Raw genomic sequence first — 22,115 nt, 5'->3', positions numbered from 1 at the left:
CAATTCATGTCTAAATTCTGGAGGGCCCTCTGTAAACAGCTCAAGATTAAATTAAACTTCTCTTCTTCTTATCATCCCCAATCCAATTGGCAAGTAGAAAGAATTAACCAGGTCCTGGGTGACTATTTACGGCATTTTGTTTCCTCCCGCCAGCATGACTGGGCAGATCTTCTACCATGGGCCGAATTCTCATACAACTTCAGAGTCTCAGAATCTTCTGCTAAGTCCCCATTTTTCGTGGTGTACGGCCGTCACCCTCTTCCCCCCCTCCCTACTCCCTTGCCCTCTGGTTTGCCCGCTGTGGATGAAGTGACTCGTGATCTTTCCACCATATGGAAAGAGACCCAAAATTCTCTTTTACAGGCTTCATCCCGCATGAAAAGGTTTGCCGATAAGAAAAGAAGAACTCCCCCCATTTTTGCTCCCGGAGACAAGGTATGGCTCTCCGCTAAATATGTCCGCTTTCGTGTCCCCAGTTACAAACTGGGACCACGCTATCTTGGTCCTTTCAAAGTCTTGTGCCAGATTAATCCTGTCTCTTACAAACTCCTTCTTCCTCCTTCTCTCCGTATTCCCAATGCCTTCCATGTCTCTCTCCTTAAACCACTCATCATTAACCGCTTTTCTCCCAAACTTGTTTCTCCCACTCCTGTTTCCGGTTCTTCTGACGTCTTCTCCGTGAAGGAGATTCTGGCCTCCAAGACGGTCAGAGGAAAAAAAAAATTTCTTGGTGGATTGGGAAGGCTGTGGTCCAGAAGAGAGATCCTGGGAACCTGAGGACAACATCCCAGACAAAAGTCTTGTCCTCAGGTTCTCAGGCTCCAAGAAGAGGGGGAGACCCAAGGGGGGGGGGGGTACTGTTACGCCGAGCGCTCCGGGTCCCCGCTCCTCCCCGGAGCGCTCGCAACATCCTCGCAATTGCAGCGCCCCGGTCAGACCTGCTGACCGGGTGCGCTGCGATACCTCTCCCAGCCGGGATGCGATTCGCGATGCGGGAGGCGCCCGCTCGCGATGCGCATCCCGGCTCCCGTACCTGACTCGCTCTCCGTCGGTCTTGTCCCGGCGCGCGCGGCCCCGCTCCCTAGGGCGCGCGCGCGCCGGGTCTCTGCAATTTAAAGGGCCACTGCGCCACTGATTGGCGCAGTTAGCTTAATTAGTGTGTTCACCTGTGCACTCCCTTTTTATACCTCACTTCCCCTGCACTCCCTCGCCGGATCTTGTTGCCATTGTGCCAGTGAAAGCGTTTCCCTGTGTGTTCCTAGCCTGTGTTCCAGACCTCCTGCCGTTGCCCCTGACTACGATCCTTGCTGCCTGCCCCGACCTTCTGCTACGTCCGACCTTGCTCTTGTCTACTCCCTTGTACCGCGCCTATCTTCAGCAGTCAGAGAGGTTGAGCCGTTGCTGGTGGATACGACCTGGTTGCTACCGCCGCTGCAAGACCATCCCGCTTTGCGGCGGGCTTTGGTGAATACCAGTAGCAACTTAGAACCGGTCCACCAGCACGGTCCACGCCAATCCCTCTCTGGCACAGAGGATCCACCACCTGCCAGCCGAATCGTGACAAGGCAAGTAGTTCCTGAAAGACACAGGATGTGTCAGGAGCAGGCATTCGCACTACCCAAGAGGGTTTCATAACCCCTTACATTTAGAGATCAATGTTGACATTTGCATGAAGCATATATTTAGCTACTGCTAAACATCCAAAAATTAAAGGCCCAAGGCCAGAAGCATCAGTGAGGCAGATAGTTCCTGAAAGACACAGGATGAGCCAGGAGCAGGCAATGGCAGTACCAAAGAGGGTTTCATAACCGTAATTGATAATCCAAGAGGGTTTCATAACCAACCATAATTGGGAAATGTTGGTGTAGCAGCATGGTCAATCTACTCTGAGGCATTGTTACGCCGAATGCTCCGGGTCCCTGCTCCTCCCCGGAGCGCTCGCGGCGCTCTCCTCTCTGCAGCGCCCCGGTCAGACCCGCTGACCGGGAGCGCTGCACTGTCACTGCCGGCGGGGATGCGATCCGCGTAGTGGAAGGTAAGTGCAGAGTGCCCCCCGAGTCAGACCTGCGAGTGGATGGACCATGTAGCCGATATGCATCAGCCAACTGACTATGTAGAAGCTCTCTGTAGTAGGTCAGTTTGTCCTCCCTCTCAGTGGGTGTAAAAAAGGCCCCCATTTTGGGACGGTAGCGAGGGTCTAATAAGGTGGAGATCCAGAAGTCATCCCGCTGACGAATTTTGACAATTCGGGAGTCACTACGCAAGCAACTGAGCATGCATCGTGCCATTTGCGCCAGTGACTCGGAGGGACTACCTGCCTCCATCTCCACTGTATACTGCCACGGTGTGTCTGGGTCCTCTGTCTCACCTTCCTCATAACCCTCCAGCTCCTCTGGCTGCTCCTGCTCCTCCTCTCCTGTCTGATGACTAGAAACACCGGCCATCTCATCCAACCTAAACTGTGCTCCGCTCTGCCCCTCATCATCCTCCTCCTCTAGTTCAGCCCCCACAGGGCTCATGTAGCCTTGAGATGTAGGCACAACGTCTCCATTGCCCTGACCAGCCATGGTTTCAATCATTTGTTGTCAGAAATGTAGGAGTGGAATTACGTCGTTCATGGTGTAATCCAGGCGACTCACAAATAATGTGGCTTCCTCAAAGGGCCTCAGCAAACGGCAGGTGTCACGTATGAGCTGCCACTGGTTCACATTGAAGTTACACAGGGGAGTGCTCCTATCTGCTTGGATCATGAAGAAATCGGTGATGGCTTTTCTTTGTTCGTATAGTCTGTCCAACATATGGAGGGTGGAATTCCAACATGTGGCAACGTCACAAATAAGACTATGTTGTGGGATACCGTTCTGACGCTGCAGCTCAAGGAAGGTGTGCTTGGCAGTGTACGAGTGGCTGAAGTGCATGCACAGTTTCCTTGCCATTTTCAGGATGTTTTGCAAATGGGGTGAAGACTTGAGGAAGTGCTTCACAAGCAGGCCGAGGCCGAGGACACGGTGGAGGATGAGGAGGCGGCGTCGCACACTGTAACAGGACCAACTGCCTGGGAGCGAGAGCTTGGAGGAGGAAGCAGTGTGACCTGTCCAAGTTGCTGTTGTGGCTGTGCAGGAACTACATTTACCCAGTGGGCCGTAAAAGACAAGTATTGTCCCTGCCCGTAATTACAGCTCCACACGTCGGCGCTGCCGTGCACTTTTGAACACACCGACAGGCTCAAGGATTGGCCCACCTTCTCTTGTACAAACTTATGCAGGGCATGTACTGCCTTCTTCGCAAAGAAATGACGGCTTGGGACTCTCCACCTCGGCTCGGCACAAGCCATCAATTCTCTGAAAGGTGCAGAGTCCACCACTTGAAAAGGGAGGGACTGCAACACCAGCAACTTGGACAGGAGCACATTCAACTTCTGCTCTGTTGGATGAGTGGGTGCATTCTGTTGTCTCTTGGACATGGCTTCGCCGATGGATTGTTGGCGGAATGGCTGACTAAAAGCGGGAGAGGCAGGAGCGACAGAAGGAGGGTTTGACACACAGCTCCCTTCAGCTGAGGTGGTGGAGCCTTGGCTGGATAAAGGAGGGAGCGAATGGCCACTGGGTGATGCAGCAGGCTGGACCACTACATCGGAGCCACGGTTCTCCCAGGCCACTTTATGGTGGCGAAGCATGTGTTGATGCAGGGCCGTGGTGCCGACATTGGGACCCTGGCCACGCTTCACCTTCTGTCGACAGATCTTAGCATGTGGCTACGTGAACCTCCTCCGGATGCCTTATGTAAAACTTACACATCGCCGAGTAGCTGATTTACCCACCCGCAGTCCGCACTAATTGACTGCAACTGGCGCCATCTCCAGGAACTCCTGTTCCACTACCTCCCGCCACCCACGTCACTCTCCGCATCACTACTTGGCCGCCTGGGGGAGCAAGCGGTGCATGTCTCCTCCCCTTCTTGGCTGTCCAGTAGCTGCTGACTGTCCTCTATTAGATCGTCCTCAGTAAATAATGGAGCTGAACCCACAGCATAAGATACTTCTTTAGGAGAGGGAACAGCGTAGGACAAAGGCAATGGGAGGACAGGGACTGCTCCCGGGCCATGCCAACTGAGGGTTGTGTCTGAGGAACCCACCGACTGTTGACTGGGGGTATCAGATGTCACTTGTGATGATGTGGAAGAGCGTGTTAACCAATCGACGACGGCAGATGGGTTGCTGGTGGAGACATGACCGCTGGCTGATAACGGGAGCTCAGGCCTCTCGCTGCGACTCCTGCTGCCACTCGCCCCAAGTCTGCTGCCAACTCTGCCTGAAGTATTTAGCCCTCTGTCACTCCTCTGTGCACATCCTGGCACTTCTCTGCCTGACATACTTAGAGGGTATTACAATAGGCTACACTACTCTTTAAACAGTATTTGTCTAGAACAGCAGCAGGTGATTACTTACGGCTGTCCTTTCACAGTATGTAGGCCCTTGACAGATTAACAGGTACTAAATGGTACAATACCTGGATGTACCTATACGGTATGCACTGATGAGGGCAGTAATATGCGTAACTATACGCAGAAAAAACTCTGTATTTTTGTAAAACACCAGCCGGTGAATACTATTGTTTGGACTTTGACGGTTTGGAGCACATTGACAGATTAACAGGTAGTAAATGGTACAATACTTGGATGTACCTATGCAGTATGCACTGATGAGGGCAACAATATGCCTAACTATACGCAGAAAAAAAATCTGTATTTTTGTAAAACACCAGCCGGTGAATACTATTGTTTGGACTTTGACGGTATGGAGTACCTCGACAGCTTAATAGGTACTAAATGGTACAATACTTGGATTTACCTATGCGGTATGCACTGATGAGGGCAGTAATATGCCTAACTACTTGCAGAAAAAACTCTGTATTTTTGTAAAACACCAGCCGGTGAATACTATTGTTTGGACTTTGACGGTTTGGAGCACTTTGACAGATTAACAGGTACTAAATGGTACAATACTGGATGTACCTATGTGGTATGCACTGATGAGGGCAGGAATATGCCTAACTATACGCAGAAAATAATCTGTATTTTTGTAAAACACCAGTCGGTGAATGCTATTGTTTGGACTTTGACGGTATGGAGCACCTTGACAGCTTAACAGGTACTAAATGGTACAATACTTGGATGTACGTATGCGGTATGCACTGATGAGGGCAGTAATATGTGTAACGCAGAAAAAACTATAAAAAAAAAAAACAGCCGGTGAATACTATTGTTTGGACTTGCACAGTATGTAGCCCCTTGACAGATTAACAGGTACAAAATGGTACAAATGTACTACAGTCCACTGAACAATCACGTATTTATGAACAGCAGCAGGACCCAACAGTGCAGCACCACAAAAAAAAAATCCAGGGATTAAACCCTAAATTGCACTCTGTCACACAATTCTGAGCAGCAGAAGATTTGTGGAGCAAAAAAAATAAACTCAATTGGGCTGAAAAATGAGGAGATAAGATGCTTCAGAAAGTTCAGGCAGCTTGGAGATCTGTATGAGGCAGCTGACAGCTATCTGCCCCTCTCTGCTGCAATGCTCAATAACGTGAATAGGAGGTTTAGCTATCAATGATCCTTCTCAGTGTAACAGCACAGCACTCTGCACTCCTGCCTTTCCCTAATGCTGATGTGACTAGCAGTTGCAGTGTAACGCTGTAGTATGAGCTATTCACACACACGCAGGCCCGTCCTCTCTATCTGAGTGCATAGATGAAATGAAGAGAGGCAAGATGGCCGCCGATTATATAGGGGCTGTGACATCACAGGGGTTAGTGAACACTGATAGGCTGCATCTCACATGTTATTCAGGGTCAGCCCCCCTACCTTCATTCCTGCCGCTGTTTCCCGCCCTCCCATAATCCCCTGCCCCATTTTCTCACATGTGGATCCACCATCTTAGGTCTCCAATAGCCTGGAACGCTGTAAAATGGAGTTTAATGAAGCAATTTGCGCGATCGAATCGCGGCGATATTCTCATTCGTTGCGAATCAAATTTTTCATGAAATTCGTAACGAATTCGGGTTTGTCAACTTTGATTCGCTCATCTCTAATGCTTATGTTTGGAATATTGTAGAAATGGAGTGTTTCCTTACAGCTACCCTCCATAAAATGGCCTCTGCAACTGCATGCATAGACCTTTCTGATGACTTTTACCTACCCCCTACTGACTACTCATTGAGGGAGATTTATCAAAACCTGTGCAAAGGAAAGTTGCTGAGTTGCCCATAGCAACCAATCAGATCGCTTCTTTCATTTTGCAGAGGCCTTGTTAAAAATGAAAGAAGCGATCTGATTGGTTGCCATGGGCAACTGGGCAACTTTTCCTCTGGACAGGTTTTGATAAATCTTCCCATTGAGCTGTAAGAGCTGTATGGCATTCTTGGCTTTCCTGTGGTCAGCTAATCCTTACAACTTCTTTCCAGGCAATTAGGTAACCAGAGGTCATGTGATCCTTCCTCCTAATTGCAAGGTATTCTGGGCTACTCTTAGGTTAAGTGTTTCTCCTTCCTTCTCATATTCTCACATGGAAACAGCACCACGTTACCATGTTCGGCCAATGGGAACCAGACAAAGTTTGCCTTTGATCAGAACTTTGCTCAGAAGAAATAGCATGGAATATTGTGTACAGTATCTCTCCCATGAACTATTTATACCCAGGACTAGAGATGAGTGACCTAAAATGCACAATGTGAACAGACCCCATACTTATCAACCTTCTTTGTCTGGGGCTCTTCTGTAGCTCCACCTCTTATGATGTCATCAATAGAGATGGCGCTACAGAAGAAGACCAAACAATTTTCTTCTGTATACAGTACGCTCAGTAACACTAATTACCCCTTTCATTGCTTGGTGCATAGTGCTCAGCCCAGCAAGAAACAACTTTTGACATGTCAATCTGACATGTCAAAAGCTGTTTTATTTGTATCAGATCTCAATCCTGAGACCTGCTGCAATCATTAATGACAGGCCGGAGAAGCAGGCAGCATTGCTGGGGAGCGAAGCACAATGCCGCCTGCTTCCCCAGCTACCATTAACGATCGCAGCGAGATCCGCTGTGTCCAACAACTTTTGACATGTCTTATTGACATGTCAAAAGTTATTTTTTAATATTGTAGCCCGAACTCCTGGCTGGGCTGAATGCATAGCGCTCATACCAACAAGGGGTCAAAGCATGAGCTTAGCCGAATCTGGCAATGTTAGAGAGTACTGCAAGCCGAGAACCCCCCGAAGTTCAGATGAAATCCGGGTTCGGGGGCTCGGCCCACTCAAATCTACCCAGGACTGAAATGGTACAAGGGGGTGATAAAATGGTAGAAGGGGGTGATGAAATGGCACAGGATGGTTAATGAAATAGCACGGCAGGAGTGGAACACACACCTTGCAGAAGCAGGAGGTAATAGTCAGAAATCCAGAGGGGTGCGATTAACAGAACAGTCCAGCGCAGAGCCCTATATGGTAAACTCAATAGAAGAGTTCAAAATATGCATTTCTAGAGAACAATAATATTATAAGTAGAGATGAGCGAATCGAAGCAAACGAACCCGAATTTGTTACGTATTTCAGGATTTATTTGATTTGCAACAAATGCGAATATCGCCGCGATTCCATCGCACAAATCGCTTCATTAAACTCCATTTTACAGCGTTCCAGGCTCTACGACACCTAAAATGGCGGATCCACATGTAAGTACATGGGGCAGGGGATGCTGGGAAGGCATGAAGGCAAGGCGGGAAGGGAGGAAGGCGGGATGACCCTGAATCCCATGCAGGATGCAGCCTATCAGCATTCATTGACCCCTGTGATATCACAGCCATATATAATCGGCAGCCATTTTGCGGCTGCTCATTTCATGCCATTCACTGCAGAGAGAGAGACGACGGACTGCGTGTCTCTGTGTGTTACACAGACACACTGAACTGATCATAGTGCAGCGTTCCACTTCCAACTGCTAGTCACATCAGCGTTGTGGACAGAGAGCAGTGCAGTGCTTTGCTTGTTGTCACTGAGAAGGATTTTTACGCTAGCCATAAACCCCCCAGTCACTTTATTCAGCATTTTATCAGAGAGGGGCAGATAGCTTTTAGTTGCCTCATACATATCAACAAGCTGCCTTAACTTCATGAACCTTATCACAGAAGGCAGGAATGATTTTTCAGCACAATTCTGTGTATTTTTTCCACAAGAAATCATCTGCTGCTTATAATAGTCTGTAGACGGTATAATAACCAGCAGCTCACACCATTCTTAATACTCTGACAGAGTGCAATTTTTTTTTGTGGTGCTGCACTGTTGTGTCCTACGGATGTGCAAAAATAAGTTTTGTCAGCGGACTGTAACGCATTTTTTTGCCCTCATACGTGCATACCACATGCCTACATCTAAGTAGTGCACTTTTTTGTACCTGTTAATCTGTAACAAGCCTACATACAGTGAAAGGCCTGGCAAAACTAATCACTGGCTGTTGTTTAATGAAAATACGTTTTCCAAGTGTACTGTAGCGCATTATTTTGCCCTCATACGTGCATACCACATACTGTGAACGTCCAAGCAACAGTACTCACCAGCTGGTGTTTTTAATGCGTATTGTAGCACATTTTTCTGCCCTCATCAGTGCATTCCAAATACGTACATCTAAGTAGTCTCCAATTTTGTACCAGTTATTCTGTCAAGGGCCTACATACTGTGTACAGTACAGCAGTCTCGCCCCCTGCCATGGACTTGCATTGAGGGGCAGAGCGTGACGTCACAGGGGGGCGGAGCTGTGACGTCACGATCACCAGCCTCGTCATCAGACCCGGAGCGGATGTTCGCTCCGGGGCCTGATGAGAGTGGGGTGCTGCGTGCGAGATTGTGGGGGTCCCCAGCGACGGGACCCCGTGAGATTAGGCAACTTATCCCCTATCCTTTAGATAGGGGATAAATTGTCAGCATGGTAGTACCCCTTTAATCTGTCAAGGGCCTGCATACTGTGAAAGTCCAAGCACTAGTACTCACCGGCTAGTGTTTTACAAAAATACAGAGCTTTTAATGCATATTGTAGCACATTTTTCTGCCCTTATCAGTGCATACTGCATACGTACATCTAAGTAGTGTACCATTTTGTACCTGTTAATCTGTCAAGGGCCTACATACTGTGAAAATCCAAGCAATAGTACTCACCAGCTGGTGTTTTACAAAAATACTGAGTTTTTAGGCTCATTGTAGCGCATTTTTCTGCCCTAAGTGCAGACCGCATACATACATCTAAGTAGTGTATTATTTTGTACCTGTTAATCTGTCAAGGGTCTACATTCTGTGAAAGGACAGCCAAAAGTAATCACCTGCTGCTGTACTAGGCAAATACTGTTTTAAGAGTAGTGTAGCGTACTGTAATACCCTCATATACGCACTAAGTATGTCAGGCAGAGAAGTGCCAGGACGTGCACAGAGGAGTGGCAGAGGCCTAAATCTTTCAGGCAGAGGTCGCAGCAGACTAGGAACGTGTGGCAGCAGGAGTCGCAGTGAGAGGCCTGAGCTCCCGTTATCAGCTAGCGGTCGTGTCTCGACCAGCAACCCATCTGCCGTCGTCAATTGGTTAACACGGTCATCCACTTCATCACAAGTGACATCCCCAGTCAACAGGTTGACAAGTGTCACCCCCCAGTCAACAGTCGTTGGGTTCCTCAGACACAATCCTCAGTTGGCATGACCCGGGAGCAGTCCCTGTCCTCCCATTGCCTCTGTCCTATGCTGTTCCCTCCCCTACAGAAGTATCTTATGCTGTGGGTTCAGCTCCACTATTCACTGAGGATGATCTAATAGAGGACAGTCAGCAGCTACTGCCCAGCCAAGAAGGGGAGGAGACACGTGCCGCTTCCTCCACTAGGCGGGCAAGTAGTGATGAGGAGAGGGACATGGGAGGTGGGGTTGCCAGGGTTCAGGGTCCTGAAGCAGACACTGTTGAGGAACCTGAGGAGGACATCAGTGATGTGCAGACACAACTCGATGATGATAAAGCCGATCGCAATTGGGAGCCGGGTGCAGAAGGGGCTTCATCATCATCAGGAGAAGAGAGTTGCAGGTTGCCTGTGTGGCAGCAGCTGAGCCAGCAAGGCGGTAGCATGGTTGGCAGTCAGCGTGGTGGCAGAAGTGGAAATTCTGGAGCCAAATGTGCCCGGGGGAGACCACCTGCTTCGCAGCAGCCTACCTCTTCGGGAGGTAGCGGAACAGGGGTTCCTGGAGACGGCGGCAGATGACTTCTGGGTCTCCACCTTATTGGACCCTCGCTACCGGCACAAAATGGGTGCCTTTTTTACACCCACTGAGAGGAAGGACAAACTGACCTACTACAGAGAGATCCTACGTAGTCAGTTGGCTGATGCCTATCGGTGCTATCGTCCATCCACTAGCAGGTCTTACTCGGGGGGCCCTCACCTTTCACTGCCATGGCTGCTGGGGAGGGGTGGGGTGGCAAGAGCAGTACCAGCTCCATCAGCAGCAGCCGGAGTCTACAGTCGCTGATGAGTACCTTTCTTCACCTGCATAGTGAAGCAACTCATCAGCAGCAGGTATAACTGGAGCAGGACCTAAACCAGCAGGTGGTGGCATAGATCTGCTGGACTTCTGGGCAGCCAAATTTGATTTGTGGCTGCAACTTGCAGAGTTTGCCCTCGAAAAGCTGTCCTGCCTGGTCAGTAGTGTGGCATCAGAGCGGTGTTTAGTGCGACAGGGGGCATAGTCACCCCAAGGAGAACTCGTTTGTCCACGAAAAATGTGGAGAGACTGACCATTGTGAAGATAAATCAGGCATGGATCAGCCAGGATTTCTACCCACCAATGCTAGATGCATCATAGTAGATTGACCATGGTGCTACACCAACACTGCACAAATATGGATAGTGCCAAACAGATTTAAGGCACTGCTCCCTAGTTACAAACATTCCAGCCACCTTCATCATCGGGTACTGGTATTGCCACCCACCGCACCAAACTGTCACCGGGTCACTTTCAGGACTCCTGATGCTGCTGACACCAGACCAGTAATAAAATGCATATTGCCAAGGACTAGCAGAAACAGGGAACTGTGGATACCGACCACCGGCTGTTGGAATTGACTGACTATCCAAGGTGGTAGATTTACCATTTTGAAGTTCCTCAGTTCCCGTAGGCTTTAAGTCATTCCTTCTTTGTTGTGGTTCTTCAGTTGCAGAATTAAGTTGTATCATGTTTTCCTGTTCCTCCGATGGGCTAAGGTCACTGGAACACACAATACTCATATTGTCATCTAATGAGGTATCCTTTTCTTCAGAGAACGTATCTATCATTTTATTGATTTGAAAGTCAGGTGGTATTATGACAATTTTTGCCAAGCCTTTGAAGGTCTCCTCATGCTTCAGCCAACTCCAGGCTGTGCCATTCAGACACTGTATGGTCTCCTCCTACTGATGCCACCTCCAGGCTCTGTCATTGTGCTGACATAGTTACATAGTTACATAGTTAGTACGGTCGAAAAAAGACATATGTCCATCAAGTTCAACCAGGGAATTAAGGGGTAGGGGTGTGGCGCGATATTGGGGAAGGGATGGGATTTTATATTTCTTCATAAGCATTGATGTTATTTTGTTCCATGAATGTATCTAATCCTGTTTTAAAGCTGTTAATTGTTCCTGCTGTGACCAGTTCCTGAGGTAGACCGTTCCATAAATTCACAGTCCTCACGGTAAAGAAGGCGTGTCTCCCCTTGAGACTAAACTTTTTCTTCTCCAGACGGAGGGAGTGCCCCCTTGTCCTTTGGGGGGGGGTTAACCTGGACATGGGACTCCATGTTAGATTAGGTCCTTTGTACTCACATGCCGGGGCCCCGCCCACTAAAACTTGGGAGTTAAAAGTTCCATTTCAAAATCCTCAATTTCAATTTCAAAATCGATTTCTATTTAAAATTTTTGTATTTTAATGGTCTCCTCATGCTTCAGCCACCTTTAGGCTGTACCATTCAGACACTATATGGGCTCCTTATGCTTTCCCCACCTCCAGGCTGTGTCATTCAGCCAATATATCGTTTTCTGATGCTGCTGGGACTGGGATATTAACTCAATATATGTTATGGTAGCACTAGCTAACATAAATGCTTAATCGAGATTTCAAGATTGATCTTTCAATGTAAGGGGTTAAGAAACCCTCGGGTTTACTGCTGATGTCTGCGCCTGACTGCTCCTGTGTCTTTCAGGAATTACTTGGCTTACTGATGCTTCTGGGTTTGGGTCTTAAAATTTTAGATGGTAGCACTAGCTAACATGCATCTTCAATAGAGATTTCAATGTTAACCTTTTAATGTTAGGGGTTGTGAATCCCTCTTGTGTACTAATGCTGCTGCCTACTCCTGTATGTGTCATATAGCAACTACATGGTTTAGTGATGCTGCTGAGCCTAGGGCATTACCTATATATGTTTATGGTAGCACTAAGTACAATACATCTTCAATTGCAATTTCAAAATTCATCTTTTATTATTAGAGATTGTGAGGACCTATTGTCTCCTCATGTGCCGCCAACTCAAGGCTGTGCCATTCAGACACTATATGGTCTCCTCATGCTTCAGCCTCATACAAGCTGTGTCATCCAGCCACTATATGGTCTCCTCATGCTGCCAACACCTCTATGCTGCGTCATTTAGCCACTATATGGTATCCTTATGCTGCCAACACCTCCACGCTGTATCATTCTGCCACTATATGGTCTCATCAAGCTACCAACACCTCCACTCTGTGTCATTCAGCCACTATATGGTCTCCTCATGCTGCCAACACCTCCACGCTGTGTCATTCAGCCACTATATGGTCTACTTATGCATTTAGCCTCATCCAAGCTGTGTCATTCAACCACTATATGGTCTCCTCATGCTGCCAACACCTCCACGCTGTGTCATTCAGTCACTATATGGTCTCCTCATGCTGCCAGGACCTCCATGCTGTCATCAGAAGAAAACTTCTTCTATGTCCTCATCACAAAAATCAGCAAATAGACAAGCCTGATGCATTTTGGAAACAAGTTCTGTGGACCGATGAGGTTAAAATTGAACTTTTTGGCCGGAATGAGCAAAGGTATGTTTGGAGAATAAGGGGAACAGAATTTAATGAAAAGAAACTCTGTTCAACTGTTAAGCATGGGGGTGGATCAATCATGCTTTGGGGTTGTATTGCAGCCAGTGGCACAGGGAACATCTCATGAGTAGAAGGAAAATGTATTCAATAAAATTTCAGCAAATTTTGGATGCTAATTTGATGCCAACTGTGAAAAAGCTGAAGTTAAAGAGAGGATGGCTTCTACATGGATGATGATCCTAAACACACCTCGAAATCCACGGGGATTACATCAAGAAGCGTAAACTGAAGGTTTTGCCATGGCCTTCACAATCTCCTGACCTCAACATAATTGAAAATCTATGGATAGACCTTAAAAGAGCAGTGTGTGACAGACAGCCCAGAAATCTCAAAGAACTGGAAGACTTTTGTAAGGAAGAATGGGCAAAGATACCTCAAACAAGAATTGAAAGACTCTTGGCTGGCTACAAAAAGTGTTTGCAAGCTGTGATACTTGCCAAATGGGGCAGTACAAGATATTAACTCTGCAGGGTGCCCAAACTTTTGCAGATGCCATTTTTTTTATTTTCTGTTATTTTGAAAGTGTAAATGATGGAAATAAAATCTAACGTTTGTTGACATATTATGAGAATGTCTATCTGTAATTAAATGCCTTTTGGAGATTTTTCCATCTTTCCTTGGCTTTTTCATGCACATTAATACACATTTTTACCTGGGGTGCCCAAACTTTTGATCACCACTGTAGATTCTTGACAAGGGTTGCTAATTCAGGGATTTATTTTGACAGATTGGAGTCAATGTGGGATTTTTTCATAAAATGAGGAAAATTGGCTGCATCTACTTCATACTTTTTTGGCTTCTTCTGGACCAACACTACAGGGTAATATGCTAAACTGAATGGGTGATGGGATTTTTCATCCTTACAAACTATTTTACAGTCTAAGTTTTTTTTTGCTCATCTAAAAACATTCTTGAAAAGATTTCAAAGAAACCGTTTCAAACACATAAAAACATTTAACATTTTTAAACTATAAAAATATATATTATTTTTACTGTATATTTACATACCAGTGTAAGATCCAAGAAGAATATAGATCACAGTATTTGATGGCCGCCCAGATGTACCATTTCCAGACTGAGTCATTTCTGTTGGGCAATCTCCTGCTCCACATATAGTTTGATTTGGTGCTTCCAGACCTTAAAAATGATTGCAAATATTTTATCCACTGAACCTATTTAATCTACTAAAAGGTCTATTTTGCCCTTATGTTTTTCATAGTAAAGACAGAAAACCAAGATTTTCTTTTGTGCTTTATGGTTCAGTGTTGTATGTTTTAGTGCATTTTTCTCTTTACAAACCATATAATTCTATGATCATTTCATTCAGAAATTTCAAACCTGGATTTCTGATGGATAAAACCTATGTAGGTCTGTGGAGGAGAAAACCACAAACTAAAAAATGCCATATCTGCTATGTTTTTTTTAAACAAACTACAACCCAAAAACACACCCCAAGTAAGAAAAACATTGTAAGAAGAGCATTTTATATTTTCCTGTTGACTTAGAGGTAACATCTGGCCCCAGTGCTTTTTCTCATTTTTTTAACCACCTTATGAATGTGGTCTATTTTGGGTTTAAAGGCTATCTACTACTTTGAAAATATATTCTTTATTATTGCTTTGTAAAATTGCTAACTTATGATTCTACAGCCTTTGCAGATTGTCAGTACAATCTAAACTGCAGTGTAATCCCTTCACCTCCCTGCTGCTATCTTAAATACTGGGAGAGAAGAAGAGAGCTGATGGATTTATCCTATCTTTCTTTGAGAAGCAGAAAACAGGCAGGAATTTTTAACTAAAGTTGCAGGATTTGTTTTCAGAATAAAAAAAGACTTTAAGGATGTTTTTTTATGACACATGAAGATGAATTTACTGAAGGTTGGCATTTCACACGCTAGTCTTTAAGGGGAACTCCGGTGGAAAACAAGTTTAAAAATAAATGTTTTCAAATCAACTGGTGCCAGAAAGTTAAAGAATTAAAAATCTTAATCCTTTCAGTACTCATCAGCTACTGTATGCTCCAGAGAAAGTTGTGTAGTTCTTTCCAGTCTGAAAACTCTGTCCAGAACTATGTCAGGAACTGTCCAGAATAGAAGCAAACCCCCATAGCAAACCTCTCCTGCTCTGGACAGTTCCTGACACGGAAAGAGGTGTCAGCAGAGACCACTGTGGTCAGACAGAAAAGAAATTAAAAAAGAAAAGAACTACCTCAGAAGTATACAGCAGCTGATAAGTACTGGAAGGATTGATATTTTAAATTGTAGTAATTTACAAATCTATTATAGTAACAAAGAAAGGGGTCCGGCAACTCACCGTCTCGATGCTAACTGCTAGGAGGCTTGGATTCCGTCCATGGGGCAAAGGTTAGTGCGGGAAGCTCAGGAGGCGATTAACCGGTTGATTTCGTGCAAAAGCACTTCGTCCGGCCTCTGCCAGAGGCCGGACGAAGTGCTTTTGCACGAAATCAACCGGTTAATCGCCTCCTGAGCTTCCCGCACTAACCTCTGCCCCATGGACAGAATCCAAGCCTCCTAGCAGTTAGCGTTGAGACAGTGAATTGCCGGACCCCTTTCTTTGTTACTATAATTGTTTCGTCTGCACACTTTAGTCCTGGCACCACCGTAACCCATGGAATTCATTATGAACATGGACTACCACTATAGTATGTAGTATTTTGGACTTTTATAATAGATTTGGTTGATATTTTTCATTTTTTTGACCGTTAGGTACCACCACCATTACCTTTTTCTACTTTATTCAAGTAATTTACAAATCTGTTTAACTTTCTGGCACCAGTTGATGATTAAAAAATAATAATAATAATTAGAAGAAAAAAAAGTTTTCCAGCAGAGTACCCCTCTAAGGGATTAAACTCAAGGCGAACAGTGTAACACTAATCCTTCATCCCAAATATGTAAAAGGTCAAGTGCTCCTACTCCTGGTCAGACTGGAAAGAACTACACACCTTTCTATTGAGCATACAGCAGCTGATAAGTACTGGAAGCATTAAGATTTTTTTATAGAAGTAATTTACAAATCTGTTTAACTTTCTGGCACCAGTTGATTTATAAAATGTAATGTTTTCCAGGGGAGTTCCCTTTTAAATTGAAGGCAATGAGATTCTGCTGCAAGTGGAATTGCAGTTGGAAATTCCATAGTGTGAACCTAGCCTAACAGTGCAGTCATAGCAGCTACACATGCACCTTTACTTGCAGATGCCAGCAGCATTAGGCTTCTTTCACACTACCTTCATTTTGACAGCCGTTTTTCTGCTGAAAGAGGTCATGAAAAAATAGACAAAATAACTGAACATAAAGCATGATAACTGATGACCAATGTCTGTTATTTTAACGGGCATAATAACGGACATGTTCCATCAGTTATCACCTGTTATTTAATCCGTTATTGTCCGTTATTTTATGTCAGTTATTTTATTTCCATGTTCTGAGCATGCGCAGTACAAATAACGGATCATAGCGGACGTTATAATAACGGGCACTAACGGATGTCAATTGTGAACATCCGTCACCCATAGAATTCAATTTAAAAAATTTAATGGCCGTTATTCCACCGTTACTTTCGACGTGAGAAAAATTTGTGCATGCACCGTCTTTTGTGCCATCAAACATAACGGCCGTAAGTCATAACGGGACATAACTGGTGCTGCAGAATGGTCAAAACATCCCATTGACATGAATGGGATATTTTGAAGGCCGTATTAGGGACTTTCAGATGGGAGTTCATGACGGAAGATTTTGCAGGGTCACAACGGTAGTGTGAAAGGGGCCTAATACAGGTGATGTCCTGGGGTTGTGTGAATGGAAATGTCAATATGAATGGCATTTACATTTGCTGATAATTTTTAGGGCATACTTACACAAGATCAGCCATAGTATGATTTATCGCTGATCCTTTTCTAATGTGTGCATCGTAATAACAATGGGCCTTGAACGAAAAAAGTCATCCTGTTCACCCACACTAAATCCAATACACTAGGTTATACTGGGGGTAAACAGGAGTCTGATGAGGGGTTAATGACTAAAATACGTACCTTAGGTCTAGGATATGGCCCTTTGAATATCCTCTTCTATCTTCACTGAATTGTGTGCATGAGGTGGGCCCCGACAGCTCAATTTGCATATTCATTGTTGCTGGTTACGTGAATGCTCAGTTGGCACATGTGCTCACATGGCCAGCAACTTGAGGTCACTAGGATGTAGAGTCACAATGAATATGCAAATTTAGCTGGCGGGTCCGCTTCCAGTGCGCAATTCAGAGAAGATATAAGCAGATCTTCGATGGGACATACCTTAGACCTAAGGTATGTATTTTAGTCAGTGACCTCTCGTCAGTCTCCTGTTCACCCACAGTGTAACCCAGGATTACTGTTTTCCTTTAAAGGGTTGTGCAGTGCCGCTTTACTAGGTATGGAGTGGCGCTGTGTGTTCCAGGTAGCAGAACTGCTGCAGCACCTGTTTAACACCTGAGAAGTACTGGTCATGTGTCCTATTTTAATAGTGTGTGCACGATAACTGACTGCCATGTTCAGACGGTCACCTTGGCAGCCATGCTGCCTGGCGCACAGCAGCGTTTTTTAATGCAGAGGTAATGCACAACCTCTTGAATACCTCAACATATTGAAAGCATCCTTAATAAAAATACAATTTGAAAATACAACATAAACAATAAACATACACATATAAATAGTCACAAATAAACACACTGTACATGTTTTAACATTAACAATACAGTATACAGGCCACTCATACACAATTTGCACATTGCACACATATACACAATAGGGGGTTAGGAGGTCATATAATTTAGCAGCTGTGGAGGAAGGGCTGTGAGCTTCTTGATGCTGTTTACTACCTCCCGTCCTCTTCGCCTCGACTGCTCAGCTGTATTACACCAGCAGAAGCAGGAAGACGGAAGACATCCTGGTGAAGAGAGACCGGGGGAGGGGGAAGGGGAGTGGAAGGGGGGGTGTTCTTAAAGGAGCAGAGAACCAACAGCACACACTACCCTGTGAAATGAGCCTCAGCTGTTAGCAGTAATTAATTACAGCGAGGTGCACTCCAAAATGCTACAGTCTGCTGCCAACGCACTCTCTGGACCCATGTATATCAGGAAAGCTGCAGGGGGCTAGGAAGCCCATCCAAGGAGGCATTCAAAGTCATGTGCACAGTACAGTGAACCATCTCTTATTAAGGAAATTGGAATATCTGAAATGCGTAGTTTTTTTGTGTGTGTGTGCATACCAACCTGTAGTGATGTCACTAACAGCGCAAACTACTTTGGAAGGCTTGCGAGGTTGAGATGCCGCCGGCCGGGGCAGTCTCCCAGCAGCCTGGACTACATACTGAACAACAAAGACTTCACATGAGGATACTAGTACCCAAGCAGATCTATACGTCTTCAGAGTGGCAGTAAGGTATTTTTATAATTGAATTGTCCTCTTTTTAGCCAGTGTTGTTTTATCAAACAGAGGTGCCGTAAGATCATTGTAACGTGTCTGGGAACACAGTTGTAGGCAGAGATACATTATATTAAACAATATTGGGTAACCACAAGTCCAATTTAGTGCTATTGCTTTTTTTTTTTTTTTTTTTGATTCTACATTGTTTGATACAATAAGTGGGGAGCAGGGTCCCACTTTTGTAACAAACGGCAGCAGCATTGGAATTTTTAGTATTTTAATATTCCAAATGCGCTGGTACTATATTAGCTTGGAAAATAATGTAAAACAAAAAAAAAAAAAATTTTATCGGTTGTTACAAATATAGTGAGACCAAGTTTTCTAGTTTTCTTTAAAGCCTTTGTCAACTAGCATTCATTTAAAATTACAATACATTTTTTGATAAAAAGGAAGGAAGTGCAAATATCAAAGAAACTAAAACATGGATTTCACAAAGTAGGCTAAAGAAATATGTCAATATAATGCTGTATCATTCGACTGCTATAATATTATGTTACTGCTTTAGTAACGCATATATTTTACCTGCATTTGGTGTTAGGTTAAATACTAAAGAAGAAATAAGATTTCCCCAAACACGGCAAGTTTGGCAAATTAGAAAAAATATTCCAAAATACTGGTTCACAACATCTTTTGATAATTTGCCACAGGCTTCTGCATATTTGGTTCCAGTTATTGTTATGTAAATGCTCTTGCTTGCCCACAAGGGTCCACCTCCAAGTCCAACAAGTATGCAGGAAATAATAAGTGTAGGCCTAAAAAAGAACATAAGCATTTATATGACTTTTTAGGGTAATATTATTTACATTCATCATCATTCTTTTTAAACGCTGATGTCAAGATACCGGTAATTTCCACAGTTGCAATAAATTGAAATAACCCTCCTAAAAATGTGACTTTTTCTTTTGCATATTTTCACATATATGTCTCAAGGATATCTCGTTATTTCTTAGGTGATCTAAGTCTATGTTAACCCCTTAGTGGCCTAATTAATTTTAGCTTTTAGGATTATTAAAATTTTTTCCAGCAGTGATAACAATTTTATTTTTCTTATGTATAGCTATATGAGACCTCTTTATTGGGTTGTAGTTTTATAGAAATAATTTTGGGGTGCATACATTGTATTGAATAATATGTTTATTTTTCCGTTTATTTTTTATAAATTGTTAAATATGAATTTTTATACTTTTTTTTACACATTAAAAACATGTTTTATGTAGCCATAACTTTGTTATATGATGGCTTTTGTTTGTAGTTGTAGTTTTTATTAATGCAGCTTAGGGGTATAGTATACAAAAGCAACCACTTAGTTAAATATAAATATATATAAATTAAATATAAATAATTAATAATTAAATATAAATATATATATACATATGAAACCCCAGCAATGGAGAGCACAGGCAGATTGTATTACTACCCCCACTTGAAAAGATAAAGACCACTACAGACATAGTTGCCTTAAAGGGGTACTCCGGTGGAAAACTATTTTTTATTTTTATTTTTTCAAATCAACTGGTGCCATAAAGTTTAACATATTTGTAAATAACTTCTATTCAAAAAACTTAATCCTTCCAGTATTTATTAGCTGCTGTATGCTCCAGAGGAAGTTGTTTAGTTCTTTTTAGTCTGACCACAGTGCTCTCTGCTGACACCTCTGTCCATGTCAGGAACTGTCCAGAGTAGGAGAGGTTTGCTATGGGGATTTGCTCCTACTCTGGACAGTTCCAGACATGGACCTAGGTGTCAGCAGACAGCACTGTGGTCAGACTGAAAAGAACAACTCAACTTCCTCTGACGCATACAGCAGCTGATAAGTACTGGAAGGATTAAGAATTATAAATAGAAGTAAATTACAAATCTGTTTAACTTTCTTGAGCCAGTTGATATGAAAAAAATTGTTTTCCACCGGAGTACCCCTTTAATCAAGTCCTTGCTTCCTTGGCCCAATAAGCATCATACAGCAAAGCTATACTAACCTCTTTTCCCTGTATTACCTAGCTACACTCTATTACCACCCCACTTTAACCCTCACCTTAACCTCAAACTCCATCTGTTATCTCTATGGGATCAGGATATATAGTAGTTATACACGTCCTCTGAGGCTGTGTTTAAACTTTGCATTTTTGCTGCACCTTTATTGCATTAAAATGTCTGATTTTACTGCAATTGTGCAAATGGCTGTAAAAAAAAAGTTTCTTTTTTACCACAATTTTTGCACTAAAAACTTAAAAATACAATAAAATTTCAATATGTGAACACATCACTTTTGGCAATATTTTGGCATGAGAAATGCACCTTAAAGAAGAAAATGCATGCATTTTTCATTGAACCCAACTCATTTATGATTCTAATGCGTTCACCTAGAGAACCTCCAGCACCAGCAACCTAATTAGATGACCAGCTAGAGTGATTAAACGTCTGAACCTCAGCCAGAGGATTAATGGGAAATGTAGACTGTACAACAGAACTCACTTTGTTAACCAGAATGGAGCCTATCCCATCCATGCCACATCTTCATAAAACAAACGATTCCTCTGGATTGGATGATGGGATTACAACGGACATGACACCAAAGTCATAAGATACAACAGGTTAATTACTCAGCATGCAAAGAGTTTCACAGCAACAGCTGTTGTTGTGAAACACATTGCATGCTGGATAATAAACCTATTGTGTCTTACAACTTTAGTGTGAAACCACTCTTGGCGCCCATTGTAATTCTATCATCTATCCAGAGGAATTATCTGCTATATTGTATTACCACTGAATAAAAAGGCTGCAGAGAGACGTGACGATACACACCTATATAGGAATTCCAAATGCTTGGTCTGCACAAGGCATCAATTTACTTGGAGCGTTCACTTGTGATCCCAGTAATACACTATGGAGCACTTTCTGCTTTTGTTGTACATCAGCAAAAAGAGGTAAGCAAAAGGCATACTCATGAACCGCTACATTATTCTTAAAGTAAAACCTTCGCTGCACTGTATCAGCAAAAAAAAATCTGGAATGCTTCTTAAGGATGTGTTCACACTCTATTTGTTCTTGCAGGTTTTGCGTATTTGAAAGTGGGCGGGCTCTTCTTGGCTGTCCGTAGCAGATTTTCCGCAGCAGAATTTACGCTGCAGAAAATCCGCCGCAGTCCCTACTGACTTCAATGGGGCTTGCGGCGATTGTCCGCAGCGTAAATTCCTCCGTGAAAAATCTGCTACGGACAGCCGAGAAGAGCCCGCCCCTAAGGGTACATTCACACATACAGGATCTGCTGCATATTTTTGCTGCATATTTTTGCTGCATATTTTCTGCAGCTGATTTTACTAACCATTGAAGTTATTGGGTAGCAAAATATGCTGAACAAAATATGCAAGGGAAAAAAAAGCAGATCCGTTACATGTGAACATACCTTTAACCTGTTCCCTTGCTAACCCCTGTATTCTCCTCAGAACTCTATTTT

The 22,115-nt window shown here is 44.1% G+C and overlaps 1 protein-coding gene across 1 annotated transcript in view; it reads right to left on the bottom strand.

The window, feature by feature from the left end:
* LOC130360771 (protein unc-93 homolog A-like) overlaps positions 1-22,115 on the bottom strand; it is a 193,126-nt gene that overhangs the window by 103,004 nt on the left and 68,007 nt on the right. The window contains exons 3-4 of the mRNA XM_056563340.1: positions 19,184-19,413; positions 14,192-14,320 (exon numbers count right to left, since the gene is read on the bottom strand). Coding sequence (XP_056419315.1) covers positions 14,192-14,320; positions 19,184-19,413 — 359 coding nt within the window. The remainder of the gene's footprint in view (positions 1-14,191; positions 14,321-19,183; positions 19,414-22,115) is intronic.

The sequence above is a fragment of the Hyla sarda genome, chromosome 3 (genome assembly GCF_029499605.1).
Source record: "Hyla sarda isolate aHylSar1 chromosome 3, aHylSar1.hap1, whole genome shotgun sequence".
Lineage (NCBI taxonomy): Eukaryota > Metazoa > Chordata > Amphibia > Anura > Hylidae > Hyla > Hyla sarda.
This window is presented reverse-complemented; position numbering and strand designations above follow the sequence as displayed.